The sequence below is a fragment of the Nicotiana sylvestris genome, chromosome 12, assembly GCF_000393655.2.
Source record: "Nicotiana sylvestris chromosome 12, ASM39365v2, whole genome shotgun sequence".
Classification (NCBI taxonomy): domain Eukaryota; kingdom Viridiplantae; phylum Streptophyta; class Magnoliopsida; order Solanales; family Solanaceae; genus Nicotiana; species Nicotiana sylvestris.
In genome coordinates, this window is record NC_091068.1 from 97449773 (window position 1) to 97473867 (window position 24095).

The following is a 24095-nucleotide window of genomic DNA, read 5'->3' on the forward strand; positions in this document are numbered from 1 at the left end:
TTATCAGGAACCAGGTTCCTCTTGGCTTCTTTGGCAGAGTTATTTTTGTACTGATCTTGCTTTAGGAGAGGGCAATCCTTGATGAAGTTTCCTGGCTTGCCACATTTATGACAGAGGTTATAGTTTTTTGGCTAGCTAGAACTACCACTTTTTGGAATGCCTCCATTCCTGCGAACTATTTTCTGGAATCTTCTTGTCAAGTAAGCCATATCACCATCCTCATCACTTGAATCATTGTTGTCTGTCTTGAGGAATAGGTTCTTCTCCCTTTTGGGCTGTCTTCTTTCATTGTCCTTCTTCTTCTTCTTCTTCTTCTTCTTCTTCTTCTTCTTCTTCTTCTTCTTCTTCTTCTTCTTCTTCTTCTTCTTCTTCTTCTTCTTCTTCTTCTTCTTCTTCATTTTATATGTTTTCAAATTTCCAACGAGTTCATCTATGGTCAGCGCCTGCAAGTCCTTTGCCTCTGTGATAACGTTCACCTTGCTTTCCCAGGAGCTGTGCAGGACACTGAGAATTTTTCTGACAAGCTTGTTTCTTGGAATGATTTCCCCAAGAGAGTGGAGCTCATTTATATAAAGGTGAATTGGTATGCATATCTTGAATGGATTCATCGTCCTTCATTCTAAAGAGCTCGTATTCAATTGTAAGCATGTCAATATTTGACTGTTTGACCTGTGTTGTTCCTTCATGAGCTGTCTAAAGAGCATCCTAGATTTCTTTTGTTGATTGGCATGCCGATATCTTATTATATACCAATTCCACAAACAAGAACTTTATTTGCACGAAAATACTTTTCTATGGCTTTTTGATTAGCGCCATTGAATTCCTTCCAAGTCTTGGGAATGACTACAGCTAGGTCGCTAAGAGTCTTGGTAAGAATAGAGGGTCCATCATAGATGACATCCCATAGCTCAAAATCTTCAGCCATGATGAAGTCATGCATCCTAGTCTTCCACTATCCATAATATTGGCCGTTGAACCTTGGTGGTCTGTAAGTAGACTACCTTCTTCGAAGTTTGATGGAGCAGCCATGAGGATCCTTTCTAGGTGTTAACTTGATAGAAAGAACCTGCTCTGATACCAATTATGAATTTAAGGGTCCACCAAACTATATAGAGAACCAGGTTCTCTGTTAGTTTTAATAGAACGCACGCACACTGCAGTAAATAAGTGAACACAGAGGAATTTTATGTGGAAACTTTCCAGCTCAACGGGATTAAAAACCATGGCCTACCCTTGTAGGATTTCAACTTCACTACTGAGCAACTTTAGATTACAACCTATGTAACCTAGGAATTAACCTCTTAATCCCTCACTAAATTGTAACACTCTATTACAAGCCACTTTGTAATAACTCTATTACAAAGACTTTACAACTCGACTAACTCTAGCCAAGACGCAAACACAAGGGTTTATGATTTACAAAGGGTTTCCTACACAATGATTCTAAGTAGGAATTACAAGTAAGAGCTTTTACAAAGTTACAGCTCAACTAAGGACATACAATAACTTGATATGGGGAACTAGTCTGTAGCAGTGTTGTTCTTTGTTCTTGATGCACTTGAGAATCGTTTATAGGATGATCAATCACCATGAGAGTGCTTGAATGGATTCTCTAAGTGTTCGAGTCATTTGTTTTTACCTTACTTATGTTAATTATACATTTGTGACATCACTTAGAATGATGTAAGCAAGTTAGGTAAAAGGCATTCCCAATAAAGTTGACTGCTGCACGGTTTCTGTACTGTAGCATGTGCAGGCAGCAACTTTACAGCTGAGACAGTTGACTTTTGCAGTATCCTCGGTAACTGGTAGCAATCTGTTCCCTCTGTTATTCCTTTGACTCTGAAGTTGAACCGTGTCTCCAACTGGATACTTCTTGATCTGTAAGTTCTTGAGGATGTGTATCAGGTTTCTTATCTGGTTCTTAACAGTAAGTTTGTTAGATCATCAAAACATAACAGGGGATACACATATAACCTATCAAATGGGTTCAGTCTTAGGTTGTTAGTGGCTTCAATTGTGTCCATATTATTTCTTTAGGGTTGTAGGTTAGGTCGTAGGAGGCTAGTCCATTAATATAATGTCTTAGGATGCTAGTGGCTCTTGTTGTATTCATATTACTCCATTGTGTCTGTAGTACTGTGTCATGTTACTACTTATTGTTATTGCTTTTCTCTCTATTGTATATCTGGTTATTACGTCGTTGATGTTATCTTTATATCTTTCTTGCTTCCTCTGATATTACTGAGCCACTCTTCCGGTTTTCTTGAGCCGAGAGTCTATCGGAAACAGCCTCTTTACTCCTCCGGAGTAGAGGTAGGTTTGCGTTGAGACTACCCTCCCCAGACTCCACTTGTGGGATTTCACTGGGTTGTTGTTGTTGTTGTTGTTATTGTAGTACTCCTACAATTTAATTGTTTTAATTTCCTGATAATAAGTGATGATGGCCTGATATTTGGTCTTTCCTTTATTATGTTTAAGATTGAGGAACTTGGACGCAGTTCCTGCGATCACTATTCTGTAAATAATCAAGCAGCGAAGAAGATTTCTGGTGGAAGCTCGACCTTAGTTTGTGATAGCAAATCAGATGGGGAAGAAGATTCAGACACTTCATTGCGCTTAGGGTAATGTAAGCTTTAACTTTTTCTTGCTCCATTTTTTTATAAGTATAATCAAATATTATATTTTTCTTCTTATGCAGACTATCAGTTGCTACAAGCCAGAAGAGGAAAATACCTAAGACTGAATGCACTTCTAATGATTCTCAAAGTCCAATAATGTTCTTAGAGTAGTAATGATTTTTTTTTTATGACACAACTCTCTATCACAACTAAAACCCTCTTTTCTACATTATTAATATTGTTTCTTAATTACTAGTTAATTATATGTAGCTAAGCAACATCAAGTTAAATTTGTATTTCTTTTTCATAATACTAGTAACTATTTTTGTTAATTGTCAAGCTATGACTAAAGCTCCAACTTGTTGAAAAGGGTTGAAATTAACAGACCAATCAACCTTGGGAAGGATTATATTAATCTCTCGTTTCTTTTTTTATATTCCGTCCAAACATTTTTGTGGTTGTGCAATGGACACCCTTGATATATTTAGTTTGTTGGTGTTCTATTTTAATTAAAATAATAAGCTATGTCTAATAATCAGTGAATTCCCAGTTTCATTTCAAATACAAATGATAAAAGGGCAACCATTTTGTCAAACCAATCCACGTACAGTTATGTCACCTTAGATGATTTATTATACTAATTAGAATTATGTTCTAAGTGTCATCATGATTCTCCTATTAAATGATGTTATCATATATTAAAGACCTGCAAAAGGATATTATATCTATGGTCGTCCCTTCTTTTAAAATGCACATAATTTCTCTTTAATAAATTCTTTTAATTAAGTATCATCATGTGTTGTCTAATCCTGAATTTTGATTAATCACATAAGTGACGAAGAGTTCATATTATTGTGGATTAAATTTAATCATTATTGTTGTATTACGGCTGCACGTCTAATATATTTTACTGAACCCTTTGTTTATAATATTTGTTACGGTGGAGATAGCCTTTCCATTTTACCCTTTTTAATTTCCCTTATTTGACCATATAAGACTCCTGTCTCTAAAACATGTCGAGAAGACAAAAATTACTTTCTTGAGGAAAATATTTCCATCATCCCTTACATATTCTCATGTCGAAAATGTTATATTAAAATTTGTAAAAGCAATAAAGTTCTTAATTAAAACTTAGTATGTTGTGACACTTCATAAGAATAATTTAACTTGTCTGGGTACATTATTAAAGAAAAAAGTGTGACAATCAAGTATTATTAATTTTAGTACGTAATTTTATTTTAAATATGATGATGATCATGATTCATTGTGATTTGCCAAATGAAGAAATACTTATAATAATTGAACTAGCCCTGAGAATAAGATTGATATTATTATAATAATAGAACTAGCCCTCATAAGATTTAAAGGGACAAGGACTTCATGAATCTTGGCCCTATAATTTGGGAACCCACACAAACCAATCTCTAATGCCTTTTACTTTTTCAAGCAAATTTGATAATAATTTTCTCTATTATAATAATAGAACTAACCCTAAAAAGATTTAAAGTCCATGACGTTTTAGCTTGATGAATTAAATAAGGGGTGAATGGAGATGTTGAGTCAAAAGAAGATGACAAATGCTTGTGGAAAAAGAGATTAATGTCTACTAGTAAAGATAAGGATAGTCAATTGAATCCCGCCCCTTAAATTGGATTAGGCCACCAATCTTATTGGCCATGCCATCCAGACAAAGCCTATTTTGGAACCGTCCCTATGTTAAATTATAAAGTGAAGTGAAGATTTTGTTTACATAATTGACCTGTTAGTAATTTAATTATTTTTATCAACTACGTTCATTATCGAAAGGACTTCTCCTTTTACAAAAGGCTAAGGCCTTTAGGCGTCATTTGTTTGCATTTAATAGAAGTCTGAATCTTAATTATTCAAATTTCAGAAAATAAATGTATTTACTTTTAAAGTCTGAATCTTAATTATTCAGATATTAATCATTAAACGTGTTTGTTATTTTACTTCACAATCACTTAATGGCTCTGATTAGACCTGTATGATTAAGATCTATAACAGAGACTTAATTTCATTAAGCTACTAAAATCCATATTCATTATTAACTATTGTCACCGCCTACCATTATGCCACGACCACCACCACAATCATCCTCGATCATAGCCGTCATCATTATCGACTATCACCATCCCCACCATTCCCAGCACTATCATTCTCAACCACAACCAACACTCATCCACCTCAACTACCACATCTAACCACCTTATCACCATCAACAACTATAGTTGGCACCGCCCATTATTATAAACAACCACCACCCAGCACCACCTTCCTCAATTACAACTACTACCACCACCCACTATTATTAACCATCACCACCCACCACTAGCATCCTCAATCACAATTTCCACCACTACTAATCACCACTAGCTACTACCAAGAACCACCACCATCAACCAAAACTACCACCAATCACTGCCTCTAGTCGGAATTCACAAGCACTAGGGGTGTACAAAGGAAACCGACAAACCACACCAACCTGATAATCCGAGTCAAATCGAGAAAAAAAATCCGACTATGATTTGGTTTGATTTGGTTTGGTGTTGGAAAAAAAACCCGACCATAAGTGGTTTGGTTTGGTTTTAACTAAAGAAAGTCAAACCGAAACCAAACCAACCCGACATTACATATATAAAAATTTTAGATATATTTAATATATAAATATACTTATTGTGATGTAATTTATAAATATTTCTTAAACTTTTTCATAATTTTATCTTTTAAGGTATTATTTCAAGGTTGGACTTAGAACTTTTGAATGTTCCAATAAATTTTATAGTCATTAATATTAGTAACTTAAATAATGCTAACGAAATCCCAAACCAAAATCAAATCAATACTAATGCTAACAAAAGACATTCAATTCAATACTACGAACGACAATGTATTAAATATCTAATTTTTGTTTTGCAATAATTTAGATAAAAATGCATAATCTATTTTTATTTTTTCTTTAGCGTTTAGTCATGTAATTAATACTCCCTTATTAGTCTACTTATTTTAGCATGACTTAGTACTTTTAGATTATGTTTATTTTTATTATGGCTTTTTAATTAGCAATATTTATATTACATAATTTTATTGTCTTTATTGTTGAATATTTTAGGATAATGCCATGATACATCTCATATGTTGAATTATTTTCCTGGAAAATACCTTATATAGTTGTATTTTACTAGGATCAACAAAATATTTTAAGCACAAGTTATATATTTTGTGCTACGAAGATTTTACCGGAAAAAACCCCGAAAATTCCGAGAAAACCCGAGATTGAAAAACCCGAGTTTTATTGGTTTGGTTTGGTCTTTAGATCTAATAACCCGACATAATTGGTTTGGTTTGGTAATTACAAAATTCGAACCAACCCGACTTATGTACACCCCTAACAAGCACCAATGTTATCAATCACCACCAGCAACTACTGTATTTTTAAAAAAAATATTTTATTGATAGATTATTAGATTAATTAATATTTCGTTTGAATTTTATGTTTATTAATTTTCAAATAAAGATAAATTTAATACATTCAGATGTTAAAAATCAAACAATCTTAATCATTTAGTATTCAGATCTTAATACACATCTTAATATTTAGATGTATAATATTCAGATTCAAATGTCTTAATCTTAATGCACATCTTAATATTCAGATGTGTATTCAGATTCAGACGTCTTAATCTTGAAAAAAACAAATAAAGCCTTAGAAGGTTTCGTATGTAGGGGAAAATTCAGACTTAGCTCGATTTACAATTGATAATTAAAAATTAGCATAATTTAAAAATTAGTTGAAATTTAGTTATTTTTTTATAAAAAAATAAAATTTGAATAAAAATATTCTTAGTTAAAATCAGAAAAAGTTCCAACACAATATGCCAGAGTTCGAAATTTTTACATTTAATATTCCAACATAATGTATTGGAATTCATAATGTGTTGGGATTCTTATATAATACGTTGGAGTTTTATCCTCAGGATTTCCATAATCGAGCAAAGTATGCTTCATTTTTTTTTGTGTGTTTCAGCTAAGGGTATTTTTATCCATATTTTATCTCCACATTAAATACTGATTATTTTTCAATTACTTTATAAATACTAGCTATTTTCTATTACCAGTTCAAAAATTAGCCACCCACGATTTTTTGACCCGAATGTAGCATATAAGTAATAGGTTTAACTGATTCATTATTTTAGTCTTGGAGTATGCATATATATGTAAAAAGAAATTATTTTACTTTTAGAAATAAATTAAATTTTGAATTTATAATTATAAAGTGTAATGGATTCATTATAAAATTAAATTCATTAAATTTAAATTCTGAATTTACGTGTACTTTTTGGCATATATTTCAGACCAAATGGACCTCGACACAGTGGCCTCTCTCATGCATTCAAATTCTGCATGCTCCTCATGCATGTCACTTTGTATCTTTGCATTGTTTTTTTTCCATCAAAATAGCCACAATTTTAGTTATAATTAAGTTGTCAACTAAAGAGATATGATCTAGTAGTACTATCCATTGTTTGGGGATGAGAGGGACTGATCAGTAATCATCTACTACGCACCCATAGCTAGGGAGGATGGTAAAATAAAACTAATCCCTGAATTTAATTCGTATATACACTAAACGTACACTATAGTTGTATTCAAATTCCCCGTATATTATAGTAGTAATCAAATTTTCTTATGCAAAATAAGTGGCCTTTAATAAATGTTCGTCACAGATATAATAGGGTGGCAATTTAAAAATACGATGAAATCTCCTCAATTGCACCCTCCCCACAGTAATACTTTAATTTGTTGAGGAAAAACTATTTTCATTTTATTTGGTATAATGACTTATGAACAACTTATGAAGGATAAGAGCCGTAATTACATAGCAAAAGAAGTTATCGAAGGCAATGCGACGAACAGTTAATTTTAGGGATACCCTTTTGTTCACCTACAAAAAAAGGAATTAGTCCGGTAGCATGATGATATGAAATTGACTTTAAGTAAAATATAAATTTATAAAGCTGATTTCAATTTATTTGTGTGGTTATTGTTATTATTAAGAAAAAGACACGTGCCTACTAATGCTTGACGATCAACGATCAACAGTCAATTAAACTGAGGCAGCAGCGAATAGTTGAGGTCCACCAAAAGAATACTCATGCTCTATCTCATTATGCAATCCCAGCCGTCCATTCTTGGCTAAGATCAGTCTATCACAGTCACGCCGGCAAAGGAACAACGCTTTTCTTAAATTATAATCATCAAAACGGCTGCACGTGTAATCCTGATTATGCGTTGCTGGACCACTTAATCATCACCGCTCCTTAAAATTTACTTGTGATTCAAAAATTTGGATTTAACTTATATATACGGAGAATATAACAATTTCGAGTATTTTAGCTGGATTTGACAGATAATTTACCTCTATATTTTCAGGTTATTGATATTACTTTATCCGGTCCACTTTAATTGATTTTTTGGCTATAATTCATAATATTTTAACATTAATTGACAATAAAATTAACTATACAACAACAACAACAAACCCAATATATATATTCTCACAAGTAGGGTCCGGATAATTTGTTCATTAAAGAAATTAAATATTGTAGACCACAAATAAAATCAAAAAATCAATTAAAATGGATAAGAGGGAGTAGTTCTTATTACTCCTTCTGTTCTTATTTATGTTGCACTTTTTGCATTGAGATTCTAACTATGTGAATTTTTTTTTGGTAAGAGGGGAAGTCCGCAGCCGCTATGCAACCTCTGTTGTAGCCTTTGCCCTTCGGGTGAGCATTCTGTGGTGAGCACTAAGTGCATTGGGTAAATCTCTCCCTGTGTAATAGCCTGCACACCGCACAAGGGATGTAAACGGCACTAGGCAAGCCCTATGGGACATGCTCAGTCCAGAAGGCATTGAGGGGAGAATCGATCACAGATTATCCATATGGATGACCACCCACCAAACCAACTGAACAACCTCGAAGGGTAACTATGTGAATTTTGACCCATATTTTAGAATTTTTATTTTTATTTTAACGTAAAATAATTGCACCTAGTTTTTAAATATTTAAATTTTTAAAAATATTAAAATTGATCTAATCAAATTAACTCTCGAAAAGTAAAAATACAACCTAAATTGAGACATGGAAAAGTAATAATTACTGTATTATTTTTTTAATAACTTGACATTAATAAAGATTCAGCAGAGGCATGAATGCATGAAATGATCAGCATTATTTAAACAGCCAAACAACACAAACATTGACAGTTTCCCTTTATATATATTGCCCACCTCCAAACATTATCATCATCTTGTCGCCCTCTCATCTCCTTTATTCTTTGTACATACAGATTTCTCTTTTGTCTCTTTTTCTCCTTTACAATGAGACAATATGAATCTACCCTTCCAAGAACAAGCAGCTGCAATAGCTCAAACAAGTTGATCATTCCATCCAATTACCAAAAATCAAATTCTATTTTTAACGATCCCTTTGAGGATAATAATTTCTCATATTCACCTATTATTCACAAAAGCCGTGCAGGGGGAGTCAACTTTAATTTTCTCAAGTCTTTTCTAAGAATTATCTCATTCCCCTCAATACTTCCTACGTGCATGTGGCTTAATCTCTCGCCCAATCTCTCTGTTATACCGATCTCCCTCGGCCGGAAATTCACCGGAACTTTATTCGGTCATCGGAGAGGCCACGTCAGCTTCGCCATTCAAAATAATCCCACGTCAGAACCGATTCTTTTGATTGAATTTGCCATCTCTACGTCTGCTTTAGTCAAAGACATGTCATCGGGCCTTGTTCGAATCGCGCTGGAGTGCGAGAAAGCTCCACGTGGCAGCCGGCACGTGAGGCTCTTCCAAGAACCTAGGTGGACTATGTATTGCAACGGCAGGAAGTGTGGCTACGCGCTTTCACGCGCGTGTACGGACTCCGACTGGCACGTGTTGCGTACCGTGCAGAACGTGTCGGTCGGAGCCGGAGTGATTCCGGTGGTGGACGATGGCCGGAAGTGCAGTGAGTCGGAAGGTGAGTTGTTGTATATGAGAGCTAAGTTTGAACGAGTCGTAGGGAATCGTGACTCGGAAGCTTTTTATATGATGAATCTTGATGGGAATGGAGGACCTGAGCTTAGTATATTTCTTCTTAGGACATGAAAAAAGAGTGAAAAGGAAGAAAAGTGTAAAATCAAATCTATGGTTTGGTTTTACTTGTTTTGTATTTTGTGTCCTTATGCGTGCTTTTTTTAATGTTGAATTACATTGCTGACATTGATGTTTGACGAAAAGAAAATTTCCATTTTTCTACTTGCATCTCTTATATATTCATCTATAATGTCTTATACGCTTATATATATTTTAGTCTTGAAAGAAAAAGAGTTTGTCGTCGTTGATGTACTTAAACTCTACGCCGTGTATAAGAATAGTGCGAAATAAGGTGTATTAGTAATACATGGATTATAGTAATGCATGGGTTAGTAATGCAAGTATAAGTTATGCAAATATTATTTCTTAGTGTATTAAAATTATAATGCATTGCATAATTTTTAAGAAAAATAGTTGCTTACAAAAATGCCCTCCATATTCTCTAGATTTAAGGGATTTTAAGGACAATTTTGTCTTTAACCAGGCTAATGTATGCATTAAAGCCTTGGTATTACTAATGCCATAGTTTTCTATGCATTACTTATGCATAGGATAAGCCATGTATGATGTTATATACAAGTTAAAAAAATATACCAAATAATGTATTAGTAATGCATAGAGCTAATGCTTGCATTATTTTTTCTAATACCTCCTACCAAACTATTAGATTGTTCTTATTGCATCACAAATATTTTAGTGGACGTTTGGACGTAACAATTGTGAAATTTTGAAAAAAGTGAAAAATATTGTCAAGTTAAAAATGGTATTTGAAAATTGGAGTTGTGTTTGAACATGAATATAAATTGGTATTGAATTTTTGTGAGTGATTTTGAAGTGAAAATTGTAAAAAAAATAGTTTTTTGCGGTTTTTCAAATTCCGAAAAATTCTGAAATTCACTTCAAGTTGGATTTGAAATTTTCGTGGCCCAAACACTAATTCCAGAAAAAATGTAAAAAAGTTTTTGAAAAAAATAAAAAAAAATTATGGCCAAATGGGCCCTAATAATCCTTAGTTTTTAACAAGATTAATCTTCTAGGATCAATGGTGCTTCACTCTAGTAAACTTAAGGATTAAAAGTACTTAGCGATATATTTAAAGAACAAAATAGACCTAACACATAAAAAAGTAGTAATAATTTTGATTAAAAACTCAACGTACTTCGGGATGACTATGACATAGTTACTACTTACTGGTAAAGGGACATCAATATTGCTTATAAAAATACTTTATTTTTCATTTTCCCCTTTTACCGAACACTTGAGAAAATAAATAATACTACAACTTAAAAGTTCTTTTTTCTTTTTGGGTAAGAAATTTACCATGACTAAAGGCAACTTATTCTTTCATTTAACGGGACTGCTTAAGTGGTGATGAAATTGGCACATCGTTGCAACAATTAAAGAAATATTATTTACTGAAAACAATTTAATTACCATAGCTTTTTATTATGATGATTAAAGTACTTGGGTAATCATAAAAGGGTGGATATGATCTTTCGTTTTTGTTGTTTGACAAGACCAAAATGACCCAAAGCCGTAAAAAAGTATGCTTTGATATGCAGCTGGAAAATTGGACTAAAATTCCCACCACCTACAAGAAAGAAAAACATATGGTTGTAAACACATACACATACACCCACACGCACAAAAAAAAAAAAATAGGCACCTATTGGTAACTCAATATGTACACACATAATTAGACGTTCAACTATAGGAAAAGGAAAATTTTACAATAATGAAAGAGCAGATAGAATTTCCACAAGATAAACAAATTAAATATACTGGTGAATTTTAAATAGGAAATTTGATGATAAACAACTGGAAACATATTGGTCCACAAAGTCAGTTCGAAGAGAATATGAACTACCAGAGATATGGGTCTGTGTACTGTGTACGTGGGTATGAATTGTGAGTTCCGAATTTGATATTCTTTACGTCAATATCACACAAGAAGGGGGAGTGATTTATGTGATGTCCAATTTTTCGCATGCATTGATTATAGAAGGACCTGGTTCTTTTATGTATTCCAACTACGACTGTTGCGGAATAATAAGTACAGAAATTAAAGAACACAAAGATTTTTACGTGGAAAATACTTGGCTCAAAAGGTGAAAAAACCACAACCTACTTTCCAGTAGGATTTTTCCAAACTCTCCACTAAAATCACTGAGCCAAAAACTGCATTTACAAAAACTCTTTTGTAAACCTAGGACTGACTCTAATCCCGTTGTAGCACATAGCCTCTAACTGTTGCGACAACTTCAAGTTAGCTCTAACTTGAATGCTCTGAGTACCTATTACAATTGTCTCTAGATAAAGCTGAAAGGTATAATATGAAAACACTTACGACAATTGATCTAGAATAAAAGATAGACACTTGGAGCTGGTTCTTCTATCTGATTCACGTAGCTTCAGGTTTGCACACTTGAATCACACACAAACTGCTTGCAAAAAGTGTTGCTATTTTGCTCTCAATTCACGTTTATCTTCTGCGCTTTTGTGCAACATCTGTAAAAGAGAACAACACTGATATTTATAGAGTTAGTAAATAGAGATTGACTATAATTCTGATGCTACTCTTCCTTGGTGGAAGAGTTCTAGTTGATTTCAATAATTCTAACTCCTTCCCTATTTCGATAGTGTTCTCTTTGATTAAGTAGTCTTTCTCCCTATCAATTATGCAACTTTTTTTATCAGGAGATATTAAATACACCAAGTTAAGCTTATCTCCTTCACGTGCATCCCACATGCTCGAATCTGCCCATTTTTGTGCACTTGGGGGATTGACCTAGTACATGCCTGAGTTCCTTTGTCAGTCTTCAAAACCAACCTTCACTTGGGCCAACAAATTTTTCCTTTTTGATGATGACAAAATGCTGTATTTTTCCTAAACTTAGGCCCTGTTTGAACTCACCTCAACATCAACACAATGTTAGAGAATTTTTCCTTTTTTTCACTTATCATTAAGGACCAAGTTCATTAGGTTATAAACATCACTTGTTCAAAGCTAAACATCAATTGTTTAAAGCAAAACCTATTTTTTTTTCCCGTTTGGCATCATCGAAAAGTTGCATAAAAATGTGAGATAACCAGATTTTAAAACTTACTCATGGCCACTGGGGCTATCCCAAATGCAATCATGGATTAATCATCATCGATCAAGCTAAGAATTTCAACCATCAAAAAAATATAAACAAACAGTTAGAGCAAAAACCCGCAGATTTCATTGATAGTTAATATGATTCTTCCACAAAACATAAAAGGAAATAAAAATACCGAAAACATGAGCAAAAGAAACAAAAACTTCCGAATTGGGTCACTGGTTGATCTACACTAGGCTAGGAGGCTTAAGGCTGGGAAGAACTAGGTGCTTGGTTTTTTTTTTTGACTTGGAGGAGTTTCAACATATCTTGAAGAATTCCGTCATTCCTCTCTTTTTCTCTTGCCAGCTCAGTTCTGAGAGCATTTCTCTCAGTCTCTACCTCAACCAACCTCTTCTTCAGCCTTTCAATCTCAACATCCTTAGCCCCACTTTCTTGCACCAAGGCTCTGACCTTGCTATTCACTGGCACCTTTTTGGATGAACCGGGTTCTATAAAAGTGGCATTGACTTCATAATCGCAAGCAAGCAAAGTATTAACTCCAAAATGATCCTTGCTTGTACTAACCTCCCACTTCTTTATAGGTACATTGAAATGTGCAAGCATAGTTGTGAGAATGAAGCCATAGGGAATGACATGAGTTTTGGTGTCAATGATAACCCTATCAAGAAGCTGGATTATAGCTTTCAGTCACTTTCTTCAGCAGGTCTGCGAGAGTTTCCTCTACAGATGAACCAGGTTCATCTCCCCAAACAATCATTGCACCTGCTATTTGGTTAAACTCATAGGAGTGGGTAAAGAATAAACCACTCTTGTACCCTTTCCCCCCATAGTACTCCTAGCACCCTTGCTCTTTTTTTCTTTTCCCTTTTCATTTTTACCATCAACTTCTCCAGATTCTGTAGTCTCAACACCTGCTATAGATCCTACCAGTATAAATCTATTTACGAAATTTGCAGCAACTTCAGAAATTGTCTCAGGGGTAACTTTAGAATCAGAAGATACCTGTTCAGTTTCGAAAGAACCACTTATTTCCCCCTCAGTAGCAGACGTAAAAGAATCTAGGTAGTTTAATACGGTTAGGAGTCTTGAATGGAACTGGTTCACTTATAACGAATAAATTCAAAAGAACTTTGGAATTTGGTAGAACTCTGCTCATAATCCAAATATTATTATTTCAAATTATGCAGAGTGTAGAAACATACCATGTTATCTTGATGAACCAGGTTCTTCACTGATAATTCTCTTGTGTAAGTCTAAATTTGCCAAAATAGAGAAAATATCATTAGAGATTAATGAGTCATTTTAACACATGGCACAACAGTATACTATTGAAAGTATGAGACTGAGCAAGATTTAATCTAATTGTACACAATTTACAGACTTTCTAACCAATTTTTTTTTCAATTTTCATTTGTTTTTCATCATTTTCTTTTCATTTTTTTGTTTAGCGTTGAACTGGTCCATCTTAATCATCCCTAATCCCAACATGTTCCTCTCAAAGTGATCTCTACTTAAGGCTTTTGTGAAGATGTCAGCAATCTACTTATCAGTAGCACAAAACTCTAAAATGATCAAGCCTTTCTCATAGTTGTCCCTCAAAAGATGGTGCCTAACATGTATGTGTTTAGTCCCCTTATGATGAACCAGGTTCTTTGTCATACTAATAACACTAGTGTTATCACAAAAAATAGGAATGCAACCAATATCGATTCCAAAATTTATTTATTGTTGTTTGATCCACAGTAATTGAGCACAACATGAAGTAGCAGCAACATGCTCAGCTTCAGTAGTAGATAAGGCCATTGAATTTTTCTTTTTAGTAGCCCATGACACAAGACATGAACCAAGAAGTGTCCCATACCTGAGGTGCTCTTCCGGTCTACAAGAAAACCTGCATAGTCAGCGTCAGCAAATCCCACTAGGTTAAAATTACTATTTTTTGGATATCAAAGGCAATTATCAGTGGTGCCTTTCAAGTATCTCAATATTCTCTTGATAGTGATCAAGTGTGATTCTTTTGGATTTGCCCGAAATCTTGCACAAAGGCCTACATTGAAAACAATGTCAGGTCTACTAGCAGTGAGATACAATAATGAGCCAATCATTTCCCTATACAACTTTTGATCGACAAATGAACCAGGTTCATTTATATCCAACTTCGTGGATGTTGCAATAGGAGTGTCAATTTCTTTGGATGTTCCTTCCTGGTTTTGTTACTGAGGAATAGGTTCATGGATAGGTTGACTCGAGGTTTGAGGATCAGTTCCTCTCTAGCCAGTTCCCCCTGTCATGTTGCCTTGGGTAGAAGGACATGTTCCATCACCTGTTCCTTCTTGTGATGCATCTTCAGGCTGGACCGTGGTTTCACCATTTGAATTACTTATCAGCCCAATATCTTCATTATCTTAATCCTGTTTCTCAGAAAGAATGTTAGTTTAAAAAATAAAATATACACCTTTTTTCTACACACATAGTTCTTTTATTGTATATCATATAAGCTTTACTATGTGAAGAATATCCCAAGAATACTCCCTCATCACTTCTGGGATCAAACTTTCTTACGGAATCTTTTTCATCATTGTAAACAAAGTACTTGCATCTAAATGCCGTAAGATGGGATATATTTAGCTTTCTCCCTTTAAGTGACTCATATGGATCTTCTTAACAAGAGGTCCAGTCATGCAACTATTTATGATGTAGCATGCAATATTCACAACTTCTGACGAGAAGCTATGAGGTAATTTACTAGCAAGTAGCATAGTCCTAGCCATTTACTCTAATGTCCTATTTTTCTTTCAACTACTCCATTTTGATGTGGAGTCCTAGGGGCAGAAAAATTATGATCTATGCCATGCACATCACAAAATTCAGCAAACTTAGCATTTTCAAATTCAGTTGCATGATCAGACCTAATTGATGCAAGTTGATTACCTAGTTGTTTCTAAGTTTTTCGAACAAAAGAAGTAAACATGTCAAATGCTTTATCTTTAGATATTAAAAATATTGTCCAAGTAAACCTAAAGTAATCATCAACAAGCACCATCACATATCTCTTACCTCTGATTCCTCATCAGATTCTCCAATGGCCATAAGTGTTTGTTCATCTCCATCTTTATCTTCTGAATCCTCATCTAAGCTATCTCCCCAAGCAGCAACTATAGCCTTTATTGATCCTTTGTTCTTCTTGGGATGAACCTGTTCCTTCTTCCTATTTCTTCGTTCAGCCATTTCCTTCTTCCATTAAATTTCCCATTAAGGATAGTTTTTGATCATGTGGTCAGTCTTACCACATTTGTAACAGCCCTCGTTGGTCTGTTTTTTAGGGACCCTTGGTTTGTTGTAAGTTGCACCTCTTGAAGAACCCTTTCCTCTCATTAGATACTTCTTGAAATCCCTCGTGATCATAGCCATTTCATCCTCCTCTAGATCTGCACCTTTAGCAATTCTGAGAGTCAGGCTTCTTTCTTTCTTGGGTGCATCCATCTTCATATTTTGCCTTCTAAGTTCATAGGCAATGAGATTTCCAATTAACTCGTCCAACTTGAGAGTGGCAATGTTCTTTAATTCCTGAATAACAGTGATTTTGCTTTCCCAAGTAACTGGCAAAACCCTGTCAGAATTTTCTCAACCTTGTCTTCTTCAAGGATAATCCTTCCAAGAGACTTAAGTTCATTTGTTAGTGTTGTGAATCTTGTATACATCTCTTGGATGTTTTCTCCTTCTTTCATGGTGAAATTCTCATATTGAGAGTACAATAGTGTTCCTCTTGATCTCTTCACTTGAGGAGTTCCTTCGTGAGCCACTTGCAAAGTGTCTCAAATTTCCTTAGAAGTAGTACAGCTTTGAATTTTGTTGTACTCGTCTGGACCAAGTCCACACACAAGCCATTTCTTGGCCTTAACATTCTTTTCCCACTTCTTCAAGTCCTCAGCATTGCAGTCAGCTCTAGTCTTTGGCACATCCACTCCTTCAACATTCTTCTTTATGGTAGCCAAGGGACCATCAGTAACAATGTCACATAGTTCATAATCCTATTCGATGATGTGATCTCTCATCCTGTTTTTCCACCAAGAGTAGTACTGGCCATTGAAGAGTGGAGGCCTAGTAGTGGATTGTCCTTCCCAATTTCCAGGTGGTGCACTCATCTTGATCTGTTCCTAAGGTGTTAGCCTTTTCAAGTATAACCTGTTCTGATACCAATTGATGTTTTATACGTCAATATCACACAAGAGGGGGTGGGATGATTTGTGTGATGTCCAATTTTTCGCGTGCAGTGATTATAGAAGGACCTGGTACTTCTATATGTTCCAACTACGACTGTTGCAGAATAATAAGTACAAAAATGAAAGAACACATAGTTTTTTACATGAAAAACACCTGCTCAAAAGGTGAAAAAATCACGACCTACTTTCCAGTAGGATTTTCCCAAACTCTCCACTAAAATCGCTGAGCCAAAAACTGTATTTACAAAAACTCTTTTGTAAACCTAGGACTGACTCTAATCCCGTTGTAGCACACAGCCTCTAACTGTTGCGAAAACTTCAAGTTAACTCTAACTTGAAAGCTCTAAGTATCTATTACAATTGCCTCTAGATAAAACTAAAAGGTACAATATGAAAACACCTACTACAATTGAACTAGAATAAAAGATAGACACTTGGAGCTGATTCTTCTATCTGGTTCACGTAGCTTCAGGTTTTCACACTTGAATCACACACGAACTGCTTGCAAAAAGCCTTGATATTTTGCTCTCAATTCATGTTTAACTTCTGCGTTTTTGTGCAACATCTGTAAAAGAGAACAACACTGATATTTATAGAGTTAGTAAATAGAGATTGACTAGAATTCTGATGCTACTCTTCCTTGGTAGAAGAGTTCTAGTTGATTTCAACTTCTAACTCTTTCCCTATCTTAGATAGTGTTCTTTTTGATTAAGGAGTCCTTCTCCTTATCAATTATGCAACCTTTTCGATCAGGAGATATTAAATATACTAAATTAAGGTTATCTCCTTCACGTGCATCCCACAAGCTCGAATTTGCCCGTTTTTGTGCACCTGAGGGATGGACTGGGATAGACCTAGTTCATGCCTGAGTTCCTTTGTTAGTCTTCAAAACTAATATTCACTTGGGCCAACAAATTTTTATTTTATTTTTCCGGTAACTTTTATGTTCCGGTGGGAAGCTGGAGAGATAAGATCTGGGTTTGGGTAACGATGGTTCTGAAGTGAAGATCAAATGGGTGAAGAATAAAAAGGTGGGGGAAGGTGAAGGTGGTGGTTACGGAATCGAGGTGGTGTTGAGAGTGAGAGGAAGAAGATTAGAAGGAAAATAAAAGAAAGGAAAAATAGTTTCCCGGAGATGGTTGTCGGTGTTCATGGTCTTCTCCGAGAAAGAAGAAAAGAAAAACAAAGAGAGTTATTTTATTTTTATTGTAATTGAAAATTACAAAAATAATTTTATTTTTCCTCTTTTTTTACTTCTCACTCTCTTAAAGAGAGTGGGACACACTCTCTATGCCACTTCAGCCGTTAGGAGGTTAATAATTCTACTATTAAATAGTTTAGGTGGGTGATAGAACCCTCGCAAAGTTAAGGTGTGTAGTTTAAATTTCGTCTTTGGTCCAAGGCGTACTTATGCATTTTCCTTATAATTTGGCTATGTGAACAAATTGCCCCAACCGTTTTACCATTACAAAATGAAAAAGAAGAAAATTTGTTGCTAGTAAATTGAGATTCGTATCTTCAATTTGGAATATGAATAAGGAGTGGAAAATTCAAGAATGTATTTATTCTGATGTTAAATTATCAACAAAAAAATGGTGGGAAAAACATAGTGAGAAAGAAGTGGAAATAGTGGTGGGTAGCAAGTCATATTAGATAGTGTGAGATAAAACCAAATGAAAAAGAAGACGTTTGTCCTCCTAACAATCATGCACTGCAAATGAAAGAATATATTTAAATCCCATAATATTCAACGTATATATGAACAAGATATACAAAAAGAGAATAAAAACAATAAAAAAGAGGGAAGATATTTGTAGATATTAACATTAATTAAAGCAAAAGAAATTAAAAGAGTAGTTTATAAGGATGAGATGCGTGGTGCCAACCGCCAACCGGAGATATTTTCAGATACTTATACAAATCATGATATGCCTTTCAATAAAAGTACATATAATTAAACAAAAAAGAGAAAAACTGTAACTTGGTTGGAAAAATATCTCCTATATGCATGGATTTATATATTTCCCAGCCTGTTACTTTTCAGTTGGTTATAATACAGCTACAACCTCTTCAATATATTCGCATATCCCCCCCCCCCCCCCCCAAATTATTATATCAAAAAACTTGGTCAAAAGCAAAGGGATCCAAAATGAAAAATTTTCACATGCTCAAGGTGCACTTTTAGGCTGGCAAAAATCCCAAATGATTGAATGGATTAACCAAAAAAAAAAAAGAATAAAAGCTGTACGTGTTCTTATCTCAGTACATGAGTACAATCACACAACAAACAAAAAGACTGGTGGCAGAATAATAGAGTAGTTTTTATTGTGAGGGCTAGCTAAGAGGCAACTAATAGATAAAAGGGTAAAATATTTTAAAAGATGTCATCCAAAATGTATTAAAACTTTTGAAGAATAGAAACTAAAACCTTAAAAGCTTGTCGCTTAAAATCAGTTACTTAAGTCTGAATTAGAATTATAGCTTATGATTTCAACTGTACACTATAGTATCAACATGTAAAAATATAGCTTAATTAATTACTAATAAGGAAAAGATAAAGTTTATGATTAATTACTAATAAGAGATTGAAAATGAAGTAGATGATAAGTCATAAAATAGTAACACTACAACGGTGAAAGAGAAAAAATCACATGGAAAGGACAATCTTGGACCTTACTACACAACTTATCTATACGTGATCCGAAGAAGATCCGCATGCATATCATAATAAGCAAGCTATTTAGAGAAAAATAAAATAATGGTGGCATTTCCTACGTGTCAAAAAGTGCAAGGGTAATGATAAACAAATGGCTTCATTTTATTATTTGGATATATTGTCACGGAAGATATGGGTATCGTGTATATTTGAAAGAAAATTTTGTGTTAGAGTAGGAGTGGTACCTAATTTAGTTCCATAAGAGGCTATGCATTATTGAGATCTTTTAGCCCTATGATATATGTGTCACACCCCTTTTTTTACCCCAAAAAATATGTATGTATATTATGGACTATGAGTTAAAGAGTTTTTCCAATTAAAGTGACATTTTAAAGTAGGAATTATTTATTATTCAGAGTCGTCACTTGGAATTTGATTTTTAGGTGTTCCAAGTCACCTTTTATTTGAATTCATATTCAAAGGAAGATTTGACTCTTTTATTAGTGGTCTGTCAAATCAAAGTCCGGGTAAGAAATTCCGTTGACTGGGGAGAAGGTATAAGGCATTCCCCGAGTCCCTTGATTCTAGCACGGTGTAACGACCTAGCCGGTCGTTTGAATAATTAACGCTTCGATCCCCTATTAACTGCATTCCCCGTGTTTGTTTCTGCTATTTTGAGTTGCCGGGAGGATTTATTTGGAGTTTCAGAGAGTTTTGGGACACTTAGTCCCCAAATGAGAGTTTAAGTTGTAGAATTTGGGTCGTAGTCGAAGCAGTGTGAAAACGACCTCGGAATGTAATTCTGATGGTTTCGTTAGCTCCGTTGGGTGATTTCAGGCTTAGGGGCGTGTTCAGACTGTGTTTTGGAGGTCCGTAGCTAATTTAGGCTTGAAATGCCGAAAGTTGAATTTTTGAAGTTTTCGGTTCGATAGTGAGATTTTGATCTAAGGGTCGGAATGGGATTCCAGAAGATGGAGTAGCTCCGTAGTGTTGAATGTGACGTGTGTGCAAAATTTCAGGTTATTCGGATGAGGGTTGATTGACTTTTTGATCGAAAGCGTAAATTGAGAGTTTTTGGAGTTCTTAGGCTTGAATCCGTGGTTGATTCGATGTTTCGACGTTGTTTTAGGTGTTTTAAGGATTGGTATAAGTTTGGATGGTGGTACATGACTTGTTCGTGCTTTTGGTTGATGTCCCGGGGGGCCTCGGATGATTTCGGATGGTTAACGGGAAGTTTGGAGCTAGGAATTTGCAGCTGAAGCTGCGGAGTCTGCTTTCATAACCGCACCTACGGCTTGGGGATCGCAGGTGCGAACCCGCAGAAGCGAAAGGGAAGCCGCAGATGTGGCCAAGAGGAAGAAGGGCTGAACCACAGATGCGAGAGTTTGGCCGCACCTACGAGACCGCAAGTGCGGGAAGGATGCCGCAGAAGCGAAAAATTTGATTTAATGAAAAGTCGCAGGTGTGACTTGGTCTTCGCAAAAGGGACCATAGGTGCGGTCCCAGAGCCGCAGTGAGGTTTCACTAGTCAGAAAAGGGGCAGAATCGAGGGTTTAATTTCAAAACTTGGAAAATAGATTTGGGAGCTCGGGATTGCCGCTTTTGAGAGAGATTTTCACCTGGGTATTTTGGGTAAGTAATTCTTACTTGGTTTTGAATAATTTCTACGAATCTATGCTTAAATTCATCCTTTAAATTCGAATTTGGGGTGGAAAATTGGAGAAAAGTTGTTAGACCTAATATTTGAGTTTGGATCACGATTTTGATGTCGGATTGGAGTAATTTCTATATATATGAACTCGTGAGAGTATGAGAATTTTGAATTTGTAAATTTTACCCGATTCCGAGACATGGGTCTGAGGGGCATTTTGGTCATTTTACCTAATTTCGCGCATTAGCTTAGAATTTATTAGTGGAATCAATTACTTGAAATTATATTTACATTATGCAATTGAATTGAATAGATTTGGGCTATTTGGAGTCGAGTACTCGTGGCAAGAACGTGGTCTCGGGTTGATTTTGAGCCGGTTCGAGGTAAGTGGTTTGCCTAATTTTGTGTATGGGAAACTCCTCTTAGGATTTTGGTATTATTGATATTTGAAATGCCTTGTATGTGAAATGACGAGCGCATGCTTGTGCTAATGATTTAAAATTCGGTTTTCCTTAAGTAAATCTAATTGTGTTTCCTTTCCTGTTTATACTACTTGTAATTTAAGCATGTTGTTAGCTTAGGAAAGCATGTCTAATTGACTTAATTGCTTTACTTGCTCAAACTGCCTTATTTGGATTATGTGCAGCATGCTAGGCTAGAAACACTTGTTTTACTTTGGTATGGAATTTGAATTGAATTGCGTATTCTTCGTGTTGTTGTTGTGTGTTTACTTTGGGACTACGAGACGGTATCCCAGGAGATCCCCCCTGCATGTTTACTTTGGGACTACGGATCGGTATTCCGGGAGATCCCCCTGCACTTTTACATTGGAATTACGGGACTACACCCGGTAGATTCTCCCTGTACTGGATATTTACAGTTGGGACTACGGATCAGATTTCCGGTAGATCCCCGCGCATTATGAGTTGGACTACGGGACTGCACCCGGGAGATCTACTGGATATTTATATTTGGTGACTTCAGGGCGGTATCTTGAGAGATCCCTGGTTGTTACCTTTGTGTTGAGTTGTACTCCTTTCCGTGATTATTTTGTCTCTGTTATAGTTGTTGTTGTTCTTTCTATTCTATGTTATTTCTTACTGTTGCACTTAATTATATTGTCTTATTATATACTGTTATACCTTACATTTCATTTAATCTCAGTAGGGCCCTGACTTTCCTCGTCACTACCCGACCGAGGTTAGGCTTGACATTTACTGAGTACCGCTGTGGTGTACTCATGCCCTTTTTGCGCATGTTTTTCATATGCAGATCCAGGTACTTCCACTCAGTCCTATCATCCTTGAGGTGAGGCACTTTTGTAGAGACTTCGAGGTATATCTGCCGCGTCCGCAGACCGAGGAGTCCCTTTCTCTTTCTGTACTAGTATAGCCCTTATGTATTTTCTTTTTGATAGACATTTCTGGAGTTGGAGCTTTTTATGTATCTCTTAGCTTGTGATTCATGGGGTTCCGGATTTTGGGAGTGTTAGGTTGAGATTCTATACTGTTATATGCTAGGAGGCATCGTAAACACTGCCTCATTTTGTATCTCGGCTTTTAATTATTTTCTTTCCGCAAATTGTTCTTTTTCCGCATTTGTTAGGTTTACCTAGTCGTAGAGACTAGGTGTCGTCACGATGGTTCACGGAGGGCAAACTGGGGTCGTGACAAGTTGGTATCAGAGCTCTAGGTTCATAGGAGTCATGAATCACAAGTCGGTTTATTAGAGTCTCACAGATCGGTATGGAGACGTTTGTACTTATCTACGAGAGGCTATGTAACTGTTAGGAAATTCCACTTCATTTGACTTCCTTATCGTGCGAGATTTTGATATCACAATTCTAAACTTCTATTTTCTATTCTCTCACCGATGGTGAAGACATGTGCTACCAGAGATGATCAGTCACCCGTGCCTCCTACTAGAGCCGTTAGAGGCCGGGGTAGAGGTCGAGGATGCACATGCGGTGCAGCCAGAGCATCCACGCTAGCTTCCACCGAGGTGCCACCAGCAGTTCCAGCCAGAGTCCAGGCACCTGATACGCCTACTGCTACTACTACTCTAGCTCTCCAGGAAACTCTTGCGCAGTTCATAAGCATGTATACCACTCTGGCTCAGGCGAGGTTGCTTCCCCTTGTTGCAGCTACGTCTCAGGCCGGGGGAGGAGCATAGACTCCCGCCGCCTGCACTTCTGAGCAGCGAGTGCATGTTGATCAGGTTCCAGAGATTATTTATGTACAGCATGCAGTCCCAGATCAGCCCGAAGACAGGGCAGCGGTTTCCGAGGTGAGCAGCTGAGGCTTGAGAGGTTCAAGAAGTACAAGCCTCCTATATTTAGTGGCCTAGAATTAGATGATGCTCTGGGATTTCTAGGTGAGTGCCACCGTATTCTCCGTACCATGGGTATATTAGGGTCGAGCGGGGTTTCCTTCACTACCTTCCAACTTCGAGGAGCCGCCTATGAGTAGTGGTACACCTATGAGTTAGATAGTCCGGATGAGGTTGTTTCCCTGACTGGGACTCAGTTCTCGAATATGTTCCTGAGAGAGTATGTTCCACAAAGCCTCAGGGACGTATGGCACGCAGAGTTTGAGCATTTACGCCAGGGTACTATGACTGTCTAGGAATATGTTGTCCGTTACACTAGCTTGGCTAGACATGTCCTA

The 24095-nt window shown here is 35.8% G+C and overlaps 1 protein-coding gene across 1 annotated transcript; it reads left to right on the forward strand.

The window, feature by feature from the left end:
- The first annotated feature begins 8924 nt into the window (after positions 1-8924).
- Positions 8925-9957, forward strand: LOC104218347 (protein MIZU-KUSSEI 1). Its single transcript, XM_070165352.1, has one exon. The coding sequence runs from the start codon at positions 9025-9027 to the stop codon at positions 9805-9807; it is 783 nt and encodes a 260-aa protein (XP_070021453.1). The 5' UTR covers positions 8925-9024; the 3' UTR covers positions 9808-9957.
- The last annotated feature ends 14138 nt before the right edge of the window (positions 9958-24095 follow it).

Excerpts from the sequence above, each read along its gene's own strand:
- LOC104218347 (XM_070165352.1), top strand. The coding sequence starts at position 9,025 with ATGAGACAATATGAATCTACCCTTCCAAGAACAAGCAGCTGCAATAGC.